The 14,487-nt window shown below is 34.1% G+C and overlaps 1 protein-coding gene across 3 annotated transcripts in view; it reads right to left on the reverse strand.

Annotated features, from left to right (window-relative positions):
- The window catches only part of LOC110028842 (phosphatidate cytidylyltransferase 1-like), a 60,933-nt gene extending 47,465 nt beyond the window's left edge, over positions 1-13,468 (reverse strand). For 2 of the 3 annotated variants that reach the window (XM_020730857.1, XM_020730855.1), the window contains exons 1-5: positions 13,134-13,468; positions 12,077-12,154; positions 9,493-9,588; positions 8,521-8,774; positions 7,980-8,131 (exon numbers count right to left, since the gene is read on the reverse strand). In XM_020730857.1, coding sequence (XP_020586516.1) covers positions 7,980-8,131; positions 8,521-8,774; positions 9,493-9,570 — 484 coding nt within the window. In that variant the 5' untranslated portion in view covers positions 9,571-9,588; positions 12,077-12,154; positions 13,134-13,468. The remainder of the gene's footprint in view (positions 1-7,979; positions 8,132-8,520; positions 8,775-9,492; positions 9,589-12,076; positions 12,155-13,133) is intronic. The other variant, XM_020730858.1, reaches the window with a different exon arrangement.
- Between the last annotated feature and the right edge of the window lie 1,019 nt (positions 13,469-14,487).

A 14,487-nucleotide genomic window follows, 5' to 3' on the forward strand; every position in this document is an offset into this window, starting at 1 on the left:
ACTTCTGAAAATAATTGTTCCTATTTGAGCCACTCTCACTTGTTTCACTTGTTTTTCCTTGTTTTTCCACGTCCTACCGTGAGAACCTAAACCTTGAATTCTCGAAAACTAGTATCTCTGATCATTATCGAGAGTTTTCTCAAGTGACTCCAGTCATTTGGGATGTAATTAACTATGGAGGATTGTCGCTATAGGAAACTTAGAACCCAGGTAAAATAAACCATATTTAATCTTTGTATTAAATAGGAGAACTTGTCGGTCACACATAAAAGGTTCGCAGACCAAACGGAATGCACAAACCTCTTAGTTTGCAGGATTGGGTCTATCGCCGAAATATAGACTCATTTTTCAGGAATGTGTAATATTCGAGATATTGGGCACAATTATGCAAACTATTAGACTAATGAGATTCATTCGGTCTCACATTCTAAAAATTAAAACACATTACTTTCAAAACTCAAACTATATACTTCTTATATTAAATTAAATTTTAAAATTATTTTCAATTTCTAAAATAAAAAAAAGGTTGACCGACAATTTTTGGAGACTCCGCCGGAGACTAGTTCTTCTCTCCATTATGATCAGAGGCTTTGTCTTCATACATCAATAGTGTGTCCATGCCACTCATGAGTCAGACTATCATTCTTCTGTTGGCATGTCTCGCTCATTTCTTTCTTAGGTTTAGTCTTCATACATCAGTAGTATGTCCATACCTCTCATGAGTCAGACTATCATTCTTCTGTTGGCATGCCTCGCTCATTTCTTTCTTGGGCAGGTATAGTCAACTCCTTTGGATTCTGGAGCCGTCTGTTTAAACATCCTTAAACAGTATGGTTGTAGAATCTTTAGGATTTTAAGTGGGGTGGACCCCCAATAGGTGTGGTAGGTTAAGAGTGGTCTATCGAAGCGAGTTCAATGCGAAGTCACCTCTCCTAGTCTCGGACCGGGTCCTACACATCATTCCTCTTTTGGTTTGGCTTGTTGTGAACAAGTTGAACGGGAATTTCACTTTCACAATCCTTCATTTAAACTCCAAGCATAATACAAAATTTGGAACAAAATTCACATGAATAAATTTCAAAGGATGCTCAGTTCATAAGACAAGTGCGTTAACTTCAGTACTTTTATTAAAATTACAAGGCGCGGGACGTTACTGACTTCCAAAAATTCTTCAAATAGCAGGGACAACGGTTCACCAAAGTTGATCTTTCTTTCGCCACCGAAATGGAGTTAGCTATTAGCAAGAGCGAGCTGCCAGACTTGGCAGTCATTAAGTTTGGACAAGGATTAAATCATACTGAAGCAAAATTCGGGAATGTTGTCGTCGCAATGATGAAGTTTGAAACAGATAGGACCGCCGAGCCTTTTATCGAGTTCAACTTGAAGTCTGCTAAAGAATTTCCCCCTCTAAGAGGGTATTGCTTAAAAAAAACTCTGTTGTTACTGTAAAGTATGCTGTCAAGAGCATTAGAACTGCTCCCAGGAATGTTTCTGCTTCTACCACTAGATTCACCGTCTCTGTAACAGTCGCTACGCTAAACAAAGGAAAAGGAGATTTTGTATAAAGAGTCAGTCGATGCTTTTGTCCCTCCGTTTGTTGTATTCAAGATTGGGTCCAATTTAAAGTCTGTGTGACTGACCAAGACACAGGAAATGAGGCACAACCAGAAAATTCTAAGGGTCGAGAAGGCGAAAGCCACAGAGTTGGCCACAACTGACATCACCCTTTGAACGTGAGACCTCACTTCTACTCATGGGGAAATGGTTTCACTAGTTGTCTGCTACCTACGGAGAGGATAGAGTCTATGGGATTGCTACCACAACACCGTCACCATCTCTCCATAATAGTCCAAAGCCAGTGACGACATTCAAAGAGAAATCTAAGAGAGTAACAACGGCGGATAAAGGCAAGCTGTCAGTACATATTCAGGCCGAGCATCCTCGACAAATCTACCAGCATCTACAGCATAGCCAACACTACAACCAGTAACATCTACAGCAGTACGGCCCGCAACACAGCAAACAGTCATCCCAGTAGTGGCCACATCAGATAGATGAAAAACAAGGTTCGTCTGCGGTCAAGCAGTTAAACAAAATATATTCTTTCAGAAAAAACGCATTAGCGAAGATATTCCTGGAGCTAATCAGGATGCCTAAATTCAAATTGTCAGAGCCAAGGAGACCAGAGAAAGTCGACAACAAAGATCAACCCAATTATTGCCCATACCACAGACTGCTCGGACACACTATAGAGAATTGTATCAGCTTCAAAGAATGGCTCGAGAAGAATCTAAAAAATAGGAACATAACGATTCCGAAGGAGTATCTGACAGGATTTGAAAAATGTTTCATCAATATGATTTCGGTTGATCCAATTATTCCAATGGACTTCAACACGGCTACACCAGTATTCGAGGAAAGAAATGACACTCATAAAAAACCTCTAATTGACCTTAAAGTTATCAAAGGAAAGTCGATCGAGACCACAAGGGAGAGACTCAGAGCTGACATTGCGCAGTTATCCAAAGAATGAAGAAAGTATACAAAGGATGAAGATTATGATATGTCAGATTATATGGAGAAAGAATTCACAAAAATCAACGTTGTTGAGACTAGGATCACATCATCCTCGCGTGATGCTCCTCTACCCACCAAGGGGGACACGGATGAATTTCAAAGGGTCATTCAGCAATGTGACGAACAGATTGAACGTCTTATCGGATATTATGCAAATGCAAGTCCCAAATAATAAAATTAATAGAATTAAACACATAAACAACATCGTCTCTAAAACTCAGCCACACATTAGGATAGTTTGGGAAGTCACTGAGGTTTTCTCCTCAGAATCTCTGGCATCCCCTACCTTTTCCTTTCTTTGTACTCCTGAAAATAATTGTTCCTATTTGAGCCACTCCCACTTATTTTTCCACGTCCTAGCGTGAGAACCTAAACCTTTAATACTTGAAGAGTTCATTATCAAGTCACTTGTTTTTCCACGTTCATTATCGAAACTTTTCTCAAGTGACTTCAGTCATTTGTCATTTGGGATGTAATTAACTATAGCGGTTTGTCTTTATAAGGAGTTTGAAACTAAGGTAAAATAAATCATATTTAATTTTTGTATTAAATAGGAGAATTTGTCAGTCACACATAAAAGGTTCGCAGACGTATGTCACAAACCTCTTAGTTTGTCGGATTGGGTCTATCGCCGAGATATAGACTCATTTTTCAGGAATGTGTAATATTTGAGGTATCGGGAGCAATTATGCAAACTATTAGACTAATGAGATTCATTCAGTCTTATTTTCTAAAAATTAAAACACACTACTTTCAAAACTAAAACTATATACCTCTTATATTAAATTAAATTTTAAAATTATTTTCAATTTTCAAAATCAAAAAAAGGTTGACCGACAGGACATTGTCCTGTTTTATCTAATTGAGTTCAATATTTTGTCTCTTTTATGGATGATTTTTCTTGCATGACTTGATTTTACTTTATAAATTTCATACTGAGTTTCTATCCTATTTTCAATCATTTTATGCTGAAATTAAAACTCAATTCAATAATTATGTTAAGATTTTGAAAAGTGACCATGCTAAATAATATTTCTTTGCACCATTCAGACATATATGACACAAAACAGAATGTTTCATCAATCATTATGTGTCTATACTCCATCCCAAAATGGAATAGATGAAAGAAAAATAGACATTTTCTTGAGAAGACCAAAGCTTCTTTGCTACAAACTAATGTACTCAAACAGTTCTGGGTTGATATAGTTTCTACTGCATGTTTTTTTTTTTATCAATCGAGTGTATTCTACTGTTTTACAGAACTAGATACCCTATCAAGTTTTATTTCACACCGAACTCCCTATTTCACATTAAATCACATATATTTGGGTATATTTGTTTTGTTTGTGAACTTCATCCACAAGTTTCTAAACTGCACTAAGACATTTAGGTGTCTTTTAGGATGCTCTCGTTTGCAAAAAGAGTATTCATATTTTTTCCCTCTTAAATAAGTATATGAACTCTACTGATGTCACCTTTCACGAACAAATCTCATTTTTTGGTGACTCGTCGCTACTTAAATCTTCATAAAATTCTAATCACATCGTCAGTTCAAATCCAATCCACCATCAATGCCTCAGCCTAGACCACTTATCAATAATGTTTACTCGAGACGACATCGTCCACCTAGTCCTAGTTCGACACTGGTATCATCCTATCAGTGGATCCTCCTCCTAGTGACATTGATTTACCTATTGCTCTTCGAAGAGATAAACATCAATGCATCTATCTCATTTCCTCATTTGTGTTATATAACCAGTTATATTATACTTGGTGCTCTTTTATTGCTTCTCTTTACTTTGTTTAGGTCTCAAAAATTTGTTCAACAAACTCTATCCCATTTTAGGTGGCAGACAGCTATGCATGATGAAATGAATGTTTTAAATAAACATGAAACAAGAAAAATAGTTGAACTGCCTTCTAATAAAAAGGATGTTGGTTGTAAATGGATATTGGCAATTAGGTTTCATTCTAATGGATCTGTAGGTAACCTAAAAGCTCGGTTGGTTACTAAGAGCTATGCTCAAACTTATGGGATTGATACTTGGACACGTTCTCTCCAGTAGCTAAGTTGACTTAAGTTTGCCTATTTTTGTCCTTGGCTGCAAAAAATAATTAGCACCATGCAGTAGCTTGATGTGAAGAATGTATTTCTGCATGATCAATTAGAAAAATTTTATAAGGAGCAAACTCATAGGTTTATTGTTCAGGGGGAGTCTGGGAAATTATGTCGTCTTCGGATGTCATTATATGGATTCAAGCAAAGTCCTCGAACATGATTTGAAAAATTCAACCAAGCATTAAAAAAGTTTGGGATACAAAAAAGTAAAAATTATCACATTGTATTCTAAAAGCAATCTGCTTTTGGGATTGTTCTATTAATGATTTATTTTGATGGCATTATTATAACAAATGGCAATGTCTAAGAAATATAATCAACGAAATTTTTTCTCTAAAATAAGTTCAACAATAAAATATAGGTTCCTTGAAATACTTCTTAGGGATTGAGATACCAATGAGCAGGAAGGGTATCTTTCTATCTTAACAAAAGTATGTTTTGGATTTGTTAGCAAAAATTGAAAAATTAGGAATCAAACCATGTACTACTCTGATGCTTCATATGAACAACTTACAAAGGATGAGCTCTTTTAATGATCTTGAATGGTAATATTGAATCTGAATTTATCCTGTTAATCACACCAAATGAATAAAGCGTAAACTGAGGAGAGAGAGTGTGTCCACAGTAATTAATAGTAGAACGAGAGAATTGTGTAACATTTTATTAATGGAATTGTCCCCTATTTATAGCCAAAGAGGGTACAATAGGTATAATTACATGATTACTCCTGCTTCAATGGTGAGCATTCTAAGATATTTTGGGTATTTACATAAACAGCTTGACTACCCTATCGTTCGGTCATGGACCTTGCTTCGACAAGGCACGTTTGTCTAACCATACTGAGTTGGGGTACGTTGATCAACTCCTGTTAATCTTTGGTCGTCTGGACTTGGCTCGGTCGGTTTGGGTCTACCAATCGACTGCTTTGGCCTGGTTGTCAACTATCGACTCTAGGAGGAACTTATGTCTCCAGGATGATACTAGGTGCCGGGCAGAGAGTGAATCACCTCAATCTAACGTATAGCTCCCCCGTTGACAGAAAATCCTTCAGAGCATTTGTAGAGTATATGATGGTAAAACCACAGGCCTCCTAATGAAGAATCTAGGAGGCGCTTATGAGGCGACAAGAGATGCCAAGGCGAGAATTGGGCTAAGGCCTTCCCTTGGCTTGATAGAACTTGGTCATTGGCTCAGACAACATGTGTTCGGTCAGCTTGTAATCCTCGATCGAAGGAATCTGCACTTGGTCAATTTAAGTCTTTTGGTCTTCCTTCTGTGGGCCCTTCCAGGTCGTGCTTTCATATCTCTTAGTTCGTTGGATTTCCTTGGGAATTGTGCCGAAGCATTTCTGACATACAAATATAGAGAGTTCAGTGACTCGCCCTTACATTGCTTCTTCAGTTAGCACTATAAGTAATGTCATCTCCCATAATCCATCATTGGTCAACTTTAGAATAAATACTACGCTACCTCAAAGAAACTCCTAAACAAGATATTCTATATGAGAACGATGGGCATATTACTGAATGTTTCTCTGGCGTAGATTAGATAAGTTTCAAGATTGAGCAGAATTCCATTACTGGATATTGTGCATTTGTTGGTGGCAATTTGGTCCTAAGAAAGCGTAAGATACGGAATTTAATGTCACAATCTATAGTGCAAAATCTGAGTATCGAGCAATGACATAAACTTCAAGTGAATTGATATGGATCTTCAATTCTTCACCGAAATGAGTTTTATGATAATAGTTCCTACAAAGCTGTGGTGGATAACAAAGCTACAATTCATGTTGCCTCAAGCCATGTCTTCCATGAACGAACTAAGCATATTGAAAAAGATTATCATTTTGTTTGTGAAAAGATTGAAACAAATCTTATTTACATAGCTCATATAAAGGCTGGGAAACAACTCGGGGGACATCTTCATAAGGGACTTTAATAGAGATAGGGTCACTTATATGTGTAACAAGTTGACCATGATAAACAAATATGTTTCGACCTGAGGAGGAGTGTTATTAAAAGTAATAAATCTAAAGCCTGTACATTAGAAAGTTTGATATTAGATAATCTAATTACACAAACTTTTCTATATTATAGCTATTCTTAATCTATAAAGATGGGATTTTATATAAATATATAAAATATGTTTACAACTAAGAAATAAAACAAAATGTTGCTTCCTTTTACATTATTCTATACACAATGTTATGCTTCCAAGGAAAATATTACTCATGTCTATAGCTCAGAATAAATTACAAATTGCAAATTCTCATGACACCCAGAGAAGCAAACCAAAGAGTTATGTTTTCGGTATGATGAGAAGTTTATCACAGGACACTGTTGCAAAGATCGAAGACTACAAATTCTCATGGTGCATGATGAGGCGGATAAAGAAATAGAGCCAATTGTGGTGGAGGAATGCTCGCCTTTTCACACCTTGAGGACACGATGTCTTTTAGGAGGGGAGTATTGTTACATCGGTGCTTAGCCTATGGTTAATTTTGTCTTTTGTACAGCAAATAGAATTATTGTATTTTGGGTTAGGTTTATGTACGAGTTTATTGTGGCGAGTCTTAAGTTTAGACTTTAGGAGAAATTTCTTATCTCTCGAATTGTAGGGATTGGGAGAGATCGCCTCTACCCCTCGAACTGTGGGTCCTTACCTTTTTTATTCATGTAAGTTATTGGTGTTGGATTTCTTTGATTTAGTGTTCGAGAAATAAAATTTATGTTTGCCCTAATTTTTGTGAAAAAGCATGCCGATTTTGGCACTGAATCGTATCAACATGGTTTGTATAAAAACAAAATTGAATCATCAAAGCAGGACTCGCTACACATGATGATCTTTTAAACTTTTCAAACACTACATTCACAAAAAGGACAAGCCTTTATCTCATCAAGTGCAAAGTGTAATGCAATCTCATCTTTTTATTTCAAATCAAAACAAAAGACTTGTCAAAGTTGCAATAAATATTCTCTTAAACATGTTCATAAATTGCATATCTTTATTTTTCCATATTCAGCAGCCCTGCTTCAGTTTTTGCAATGATGAATTGATAACATCATATTCTGAAGCAAATACAAGATTGGAAAAAAAGTGAATATGGTGAATTCCCGTGTTAAAAGAAATAAAGAAAATAACAAATCGCTTAGGCACATTAAATCTTATTCACGAAGCCATGAAGAAAAACTAGACTATATGCTCCACGTAGATACAATGCGGCTTAGTACTTATTTAGACAGTGGAACAAATGATCAAGTAAAACTATAACTGATTCCCAAACCTGCAATATAAAGAAAGTAGCAGATAAACATCTGATATTTGACAATCCAGCTCACGAGTCTATATAACAATTTATCTGTAGTTATGGTGTTAACAAGATGTTGGCTAAGAAATCGTCCATAGGTGAACAACATAGCAGTGAAGAAGAAATGCCTGCAAAGCAGAAATGGCACCCAATGATTTCACGTAAAGTGGATATTGCAGTTCAGTAAAAATATAGGGAAATTTACTTACATAGCACAAAATTCTTATGTATTTACATCTCTCGCACTTATAATTTCATATTTACACGCACTTTGGTGCCTTAAAACTATGCATGAAAAGATATATTTCACTTTTATAAAGTGGTATTAGTGTTATTCTTTATGTGATATTAAGGAGTTGAGTGTTGTGTGTAAATATGGAAGTTTAGGTGTGAGATATGTAAATACTAAACTGTGTGCTATGTATGTAAATGCCCCAAATTGATAAGAAAAAAGACGCAAACGGAAATAAAATATGTTAAACACAAAATAATTAACCACACGACCAGTATATAATACCAATTCAAAAGCCTGAATCCTGGAAGCTGTCTATCTTCATTAGCTCTTCTGAGTAGATTAAACAACTCCCTTGCCATAAAGATTTGGATTACAACCACCATAGCCCAAATGTACAGATGGCCCATGTAGATAATAAATATAAAGCCTCCTATCATCCAAATAGATGAATATGTCCTGACGAGCATTGACTTGTACTTTTTGGGGTCGTTGACAAGAAATTGAGATCCATCGGATTTGGAGGCCTCTGCTGGAACCTGAAAACAAGAGAATATTGTAATTTACCATCGAATTTTTGTTCATTAGCCAGTATCAAGTGAAAAATGCAATAAAAAAAATAAAATATCTCAGCAAATTAAATAAAATCTGCCAGCAGCCAGTGACTAAACCAGCTCAAAATAATTGGGTCATTCAGCATTTTTATTATCCAATAAAATTTTCATCATTTATCCGTAAATAACATCCAAGTCACAATGCTGATAAATATCTCATTGACAGACCACATAACCAAAGTTATAATAATCAAAATTTGAAAATCATGCAAGAAATTTAAAACAATGCACTTGGCCTGATAACTCATAAACCGACAGCAGAAAAGTGAAACTAGAAGTATGATCATAGCTATTGCATTGGTCCTTTAATTCTTTTATTTAGTCTTAATTTCAGAGGCTATTTTTAGTATCCTAGAGAGGGGCGATATTTGTTTAATTTTCAGTTTACACAATCACCTTGAGTTCTGTTCATAAATACACCCTGAATCTTTGTTGGAAATACACTTTAATTCAATATAGATACAGTCTTATTACAATAAACAATGATAATTATGACAACGAATCTAGACAATTTCTTTAGGACCATATAGCTTGAGAGCAAAGTCAACGCTATTTAAACTCCAAAATGAATAAATCTTAATATGCCACTAATAACATAGGTGTACTAATTGAATATTAAAAAACAAGAAGACAAAAAACTCACCTCACTAGAACGTTTGCGATGTCGAAGCCGGGTTGTCGAATTTGTCGGAGAATCACCAATATTGTTTTCCTTATGCATGGCCTTTAACTTTTCAATCTGCAGAATAACAACTTAAATGAGTATTTAATACAAGATAACCATACAACAAAATGGAAATAAAAAGAAGCATTTGCATACATATCACACGATTCATATGTATTTACATATCTAAAACCTAAACTTCGCTTTTATATATTTATAGCATTCAAATCGTTCAAATCATATAAAAAAATATTACTATTTTAACTTTTAAAAACAAAAATACACCTTTTTCAACCATAAACAAGAAGGCATATATATGTAAAATTTAAAGTTTAAGTGCTAGAAATGTAAATATATAAGAATTCAGTGGTGTAAATGAAATTCATCCAAAAAAAACAAAAAAATCAATATCCAAGCGTTAAATCAATATAAATGATGGACAAGGCGAGTTGTGGCATCAAATATGTGTTTCTTTAAATGATAATTGTAGGAATATAACCTTTTTCCTGTAAGATGCATAAGCTTCAAAGAAACAAATGATTAGGAATGCATATTTGCAGAGCTGACTATATACAATGTTACTTTCATATCCATTCAACTTTACTTTCTTTCCTAAGAACTTAAAAAACTCTAACTATAAAACTTCTCATATATTTTACTTTCATACATAAGAGAACTCGCTCAGATAAATAACTATTTATGGTGAATGAAGAGATACTAAAACTGAATTGGAAGGACATTGAAATAGTTAGTTTTAGGTAGTGATAATAATGGGATTCCAAAGGTTAAATCCTATAGGTGTTGATATATCTATATACCAACATATTTGTCAATATGTAATTTTCTGGGACTTAACCACATATTTTAATGGGCCTCAGCATTAGACCATACCATATTGGTTGAAAACTTTGACAAAGTGACAATAGTATATTTCGACCCTAGTACTTCATATCACTTTTCATTGTATAAATTTTGTCATCTTAAAATCAACCTTGTTGCCTTCAAAAATATTAAATATTTTCATTCCTTTTTCAAAATTGTCAAATAAATATTTGAGTATTTCCAAAACAAAAAAATTATGGTTAAAATTTAAATTAAAATTTTATACCAAATAAAAAAAAATGAACCTGGAAAAACATATAAAACAAAAACAAAAACCAAAAACCACCTTAAACATGATAATCTAAATTAAGATTGAGAGAGAATACCTTGGAAAGTAATTGTTGTCCTACAATGAAACTCAAAAGTTTTTGTAAAGTTAAACTTAACGGTGACTTTTCATCGAGCACCAACAAAATAAAACAGTCGAGTGCTCAAACACTAAGATACTGACATGAATTGAAGGAGAGCGAAACACTAAGCTATCATTTCAGATTTTTTATAACTGATTTATTTTAGAAATAGGAATACATGAGCCAAAAAACACATGTGATCCATGTACCATCAAAAAGCTTGGGCTGCCGAGATCAAACTAAGATTCTAGCTCGATCAACGTTATAAGGGGCATTTACATACATACCACCCAATTCCTATGTATTTACATATCCAACACCTAAATAAAACACTTTACATTTATGCCCCCCAAATCTTTCATATCACATCAAAAATACCACCATTTTAACTTTAAAAAGGTGAATACACCTTTGTCATGCATAGGTAAGGTGACGTGTGTAAAAATTGAAGTTTAGGTGTTAGATATATAGATACATGGGAACTGAGTGGTATGTGTAAATCTTCCATAAATAAATATGACCAATCACTCATCTCAACTAATTTGCAAATAGAGATTGATTTTCAAAGGTGAGCTTTGCAGGCATATCTCCGAGAAGCGTCTATCATTATGAGAAAAAAAACAACAATGTCGTCCTGGGCCAACTCACCACCTCAACAACTATTGAAATATTTTTTTTGATTTTGCAACAACATTTTAAACACTGGCACATGTGAAAGCATTATTTATAGCAATTTACCTGGATCAATTTATCCTGCCCTGCCCCTCAAATCCGCTATCATCAATTTATAATTGTTGATAAACTTCATTCTATCACCATTTTTTTATTTGAGGGGCCACCATTTTAGACCTGGCCTCGAGTCTCGTTGAATCAGTCAAGAACTTGAAACACTGAAAGTGCTATAAACTAAGGCCCTGTTTGAGATTTCTTTTTTTTTTTTTTTTTTGTGTTTGTATTTTGTTTTATTTTTTGTTTTATGTTTCAAGAAAATGTGTTTGATATTGTTTTGATTTATCAGTTTTTAAAAATAAAAAATATAAAACATATTTAATTGAGTATTTTCTATTTTTTTAAGAAAACCCTATAATTTTAAAAAAAATATCACCAATTCTAACTATGTATATATATAAATTGTAATAATGTTACAGAACAAATATCAAACTAGACACATCCAAGGGTATTGTCTTTTAATAAAACATAAAATCATGAAGATTTCACACTAAAATAACACTTTATATGTCTAATAATAAAACAAATGACCTTTTAGCCCAAAATAAAATAAATCCAACATTATATTGATAACATTGTAAGATATAAACAAAAAACTTTACATGCTAATTAGTATACTCAGTTGTGCGTGTGTGGCTCCAAATTTCTCTAGCAATACGGTCTCGAAATAGTGCCATGTACTGCAACAGAGATTGAGAAATGAGAGTGTTAGAAAAAAAGGAGAGATCCTTTCAGCAATTATTTGAACAAGAGAGCATCATCCAAGCAAACTAAACAAGATTTCAAGATATTTCAAACTAACCACAAAAATTGACAAATATTTAACCGCAAGAAGAAAGAGAGGAACTAAGCATTTGTCATATAAATACATATCAAAAGCAAGAGATGTCTATAGGTTACTTCTAGCTTTTTTACCGAGATTACGCTCGTACGTTGCATACAATTTGCAGCAAAAGCTGAAAATGGATCTCATGCAAAAGCCTAGCTCCAAATAACAAAGCTTCTAATAAACCTCATGCAATATAAATATCACATTCTTATAAACCTGCCAAACTATTTCCATTGAAAAATAACATAAATATTCATGGGGTTACAATAATCATCTCGAATCAACTAATCGAAACTAACCCAAAGCCAACTAGACACAAACATGGCTAATCCGAACCCGGCCAATTTAATTTGCTAACAATATGGGTCAAACATGACCCATAACTCAACTAGATTTGTTTAACCCGGAAGCAGCTTGCTTCTTAGTTCCTTCTAAATTCCAACCATTAACAGCACACTCAAAAAAGGGGAAAAAATCAAACCGTATCCTTCAAAAAAATCACATAAATAGCACAAAATTCTTATGTATTGACATATTTAGATACATAGCATTTCGGTGCATTAAACCTATGCATGAAATGGAGTATTTCACTTCTAAAATGTGATAATAGTGATATTTTTTATGTAATACTAACGATTTGAGTGACATGTGTGTAAACAAGAGAGTTTGGGTGTGAGATATGTTAAAACAAAAGAATTGTGTGCTGTGTGTGTAAATGACCCAATTCAAAGAAAAACTGATTTCTAGTTACAAAATGTGAATGGTTATAGTATTCCCTTTGCTGTTACGATAAGAGGAGAGCGATCAGCATAAAACTGTAGGAGAAATACCTTTGTTGGCTTGGCAATCAGCGAAATCCCAAGGGAGCGTCAACCTTTTAGCTTCCCCTGGATTTGCTAGCCCCAGCCCCCTTCTCGCCTTCTCGTTGTCGTTCGGCGTTCGCACAGTCACACTCGCACCGCACTTCGCGCTTCACAAACCCTAAATCCGAACCCCAGCCCTGCTGTCCGGTCAAGAAGGCGAGAGTTTCGGGCCGAGAGGGAAGGTAGTCGGCCAGCGAGGATCTTCGGTCACGAAGGCGACAGGGCAGGGGGTCGCCGAGCGACAAGCAGGAGGCGTTCGCCCGGTAGGGAAGAAAGTGGCTGGTGGCTGGGATTCGCGTGTAAAAGACTGACTGTCAGACTATGCCAATTAAACTGGTTTAAATAATTATTTACTTTAGCATCAATTATTAGTTTAAATAAAATATAGATTTTAAAGACTTTAAAGAAAAGGCTTATTTTGAAATAAGTTTGAATGAATAATTACATTAAGGCCCCGTTTGGGTAGCTTATTTGGTGCGGTGCATTTGTGTTTTGAAAACGCATTCAGGTCTGTCTAGATAAACAGTATTTTGGCAGTCTTTCAAAAAAATTACATTTTCAAACAACTAAATTCAACGTTTTCACACCATTCGTGCCCATGTGCGGTGGCAGCTTTTTAGTTACGATCGTTCTTTTTCAAAAAAAAAAAAAAAATTTGTCATAGTCACCGCAACTTATTAATCAGCAGATTATTTTTCAGTGGCTTATTAATAAGCTGCAGCTGCCTCAAATAGACCCTAAATCTCATACAATATTCCTAAAATATGTGAATTTCCATTGATTAATAATTTTCTAATTTTTTACAATAATTTATTATTCTTTCAATGGAAGGATAAAGCTCATATAAGCATTGACTAAAATTTTAAAGTAATCGATCATGCAAGCTCAATTTAGAATTTCACCTTTCAAATATAATAGCATAAATTTCAATGAGATTTTGAATTTTTTAAACTAAAGAAGATAACATGCACCAATTTTATATGTTATAACTACTATCAAGTTTCTCATTTCAAAGTTACTTTACATGACTTTTTTTTTTTAACACCATGAGCTTTTTCCTTTTTTTTTTTTTTTCTTTCAGCTATTTTTGATAAAATCTTATATTGATTTTAAGTATTGTAATTTAAATGATAAGTCTTTCTTAAGTTATTTCAGTTGATGTTTACAAAATTTTAATATTACTTATTAATTATATAAGTTTTTAGTCAATTGTGTTCAAGTATAACTAAATGTCTTGAAATTAAAAGACTTATTAATTCGTGTAAATTAAATGGTTATTATTGGGTGAAATTAAATTTCAATAAATTTTAAAATTTTATTA

Source organism: Phalaenopsis equestris, unplaced genomic scaffold, assembly GCF_001263595.1.
Source record: "Phalaenopsis equestris unplaced genomic scaffold, ASM126359v1 Scaffold000533, whole genome shotgun sequence".
NCBI classification, from domain to species: domain Eukaryota; kingdom Viridiplantae; phylum Streptophyta; class Magnoliopsida; order Asparagales; family Orchidaceae; genus Phalaenopsis; species Phalaenopsis equestris.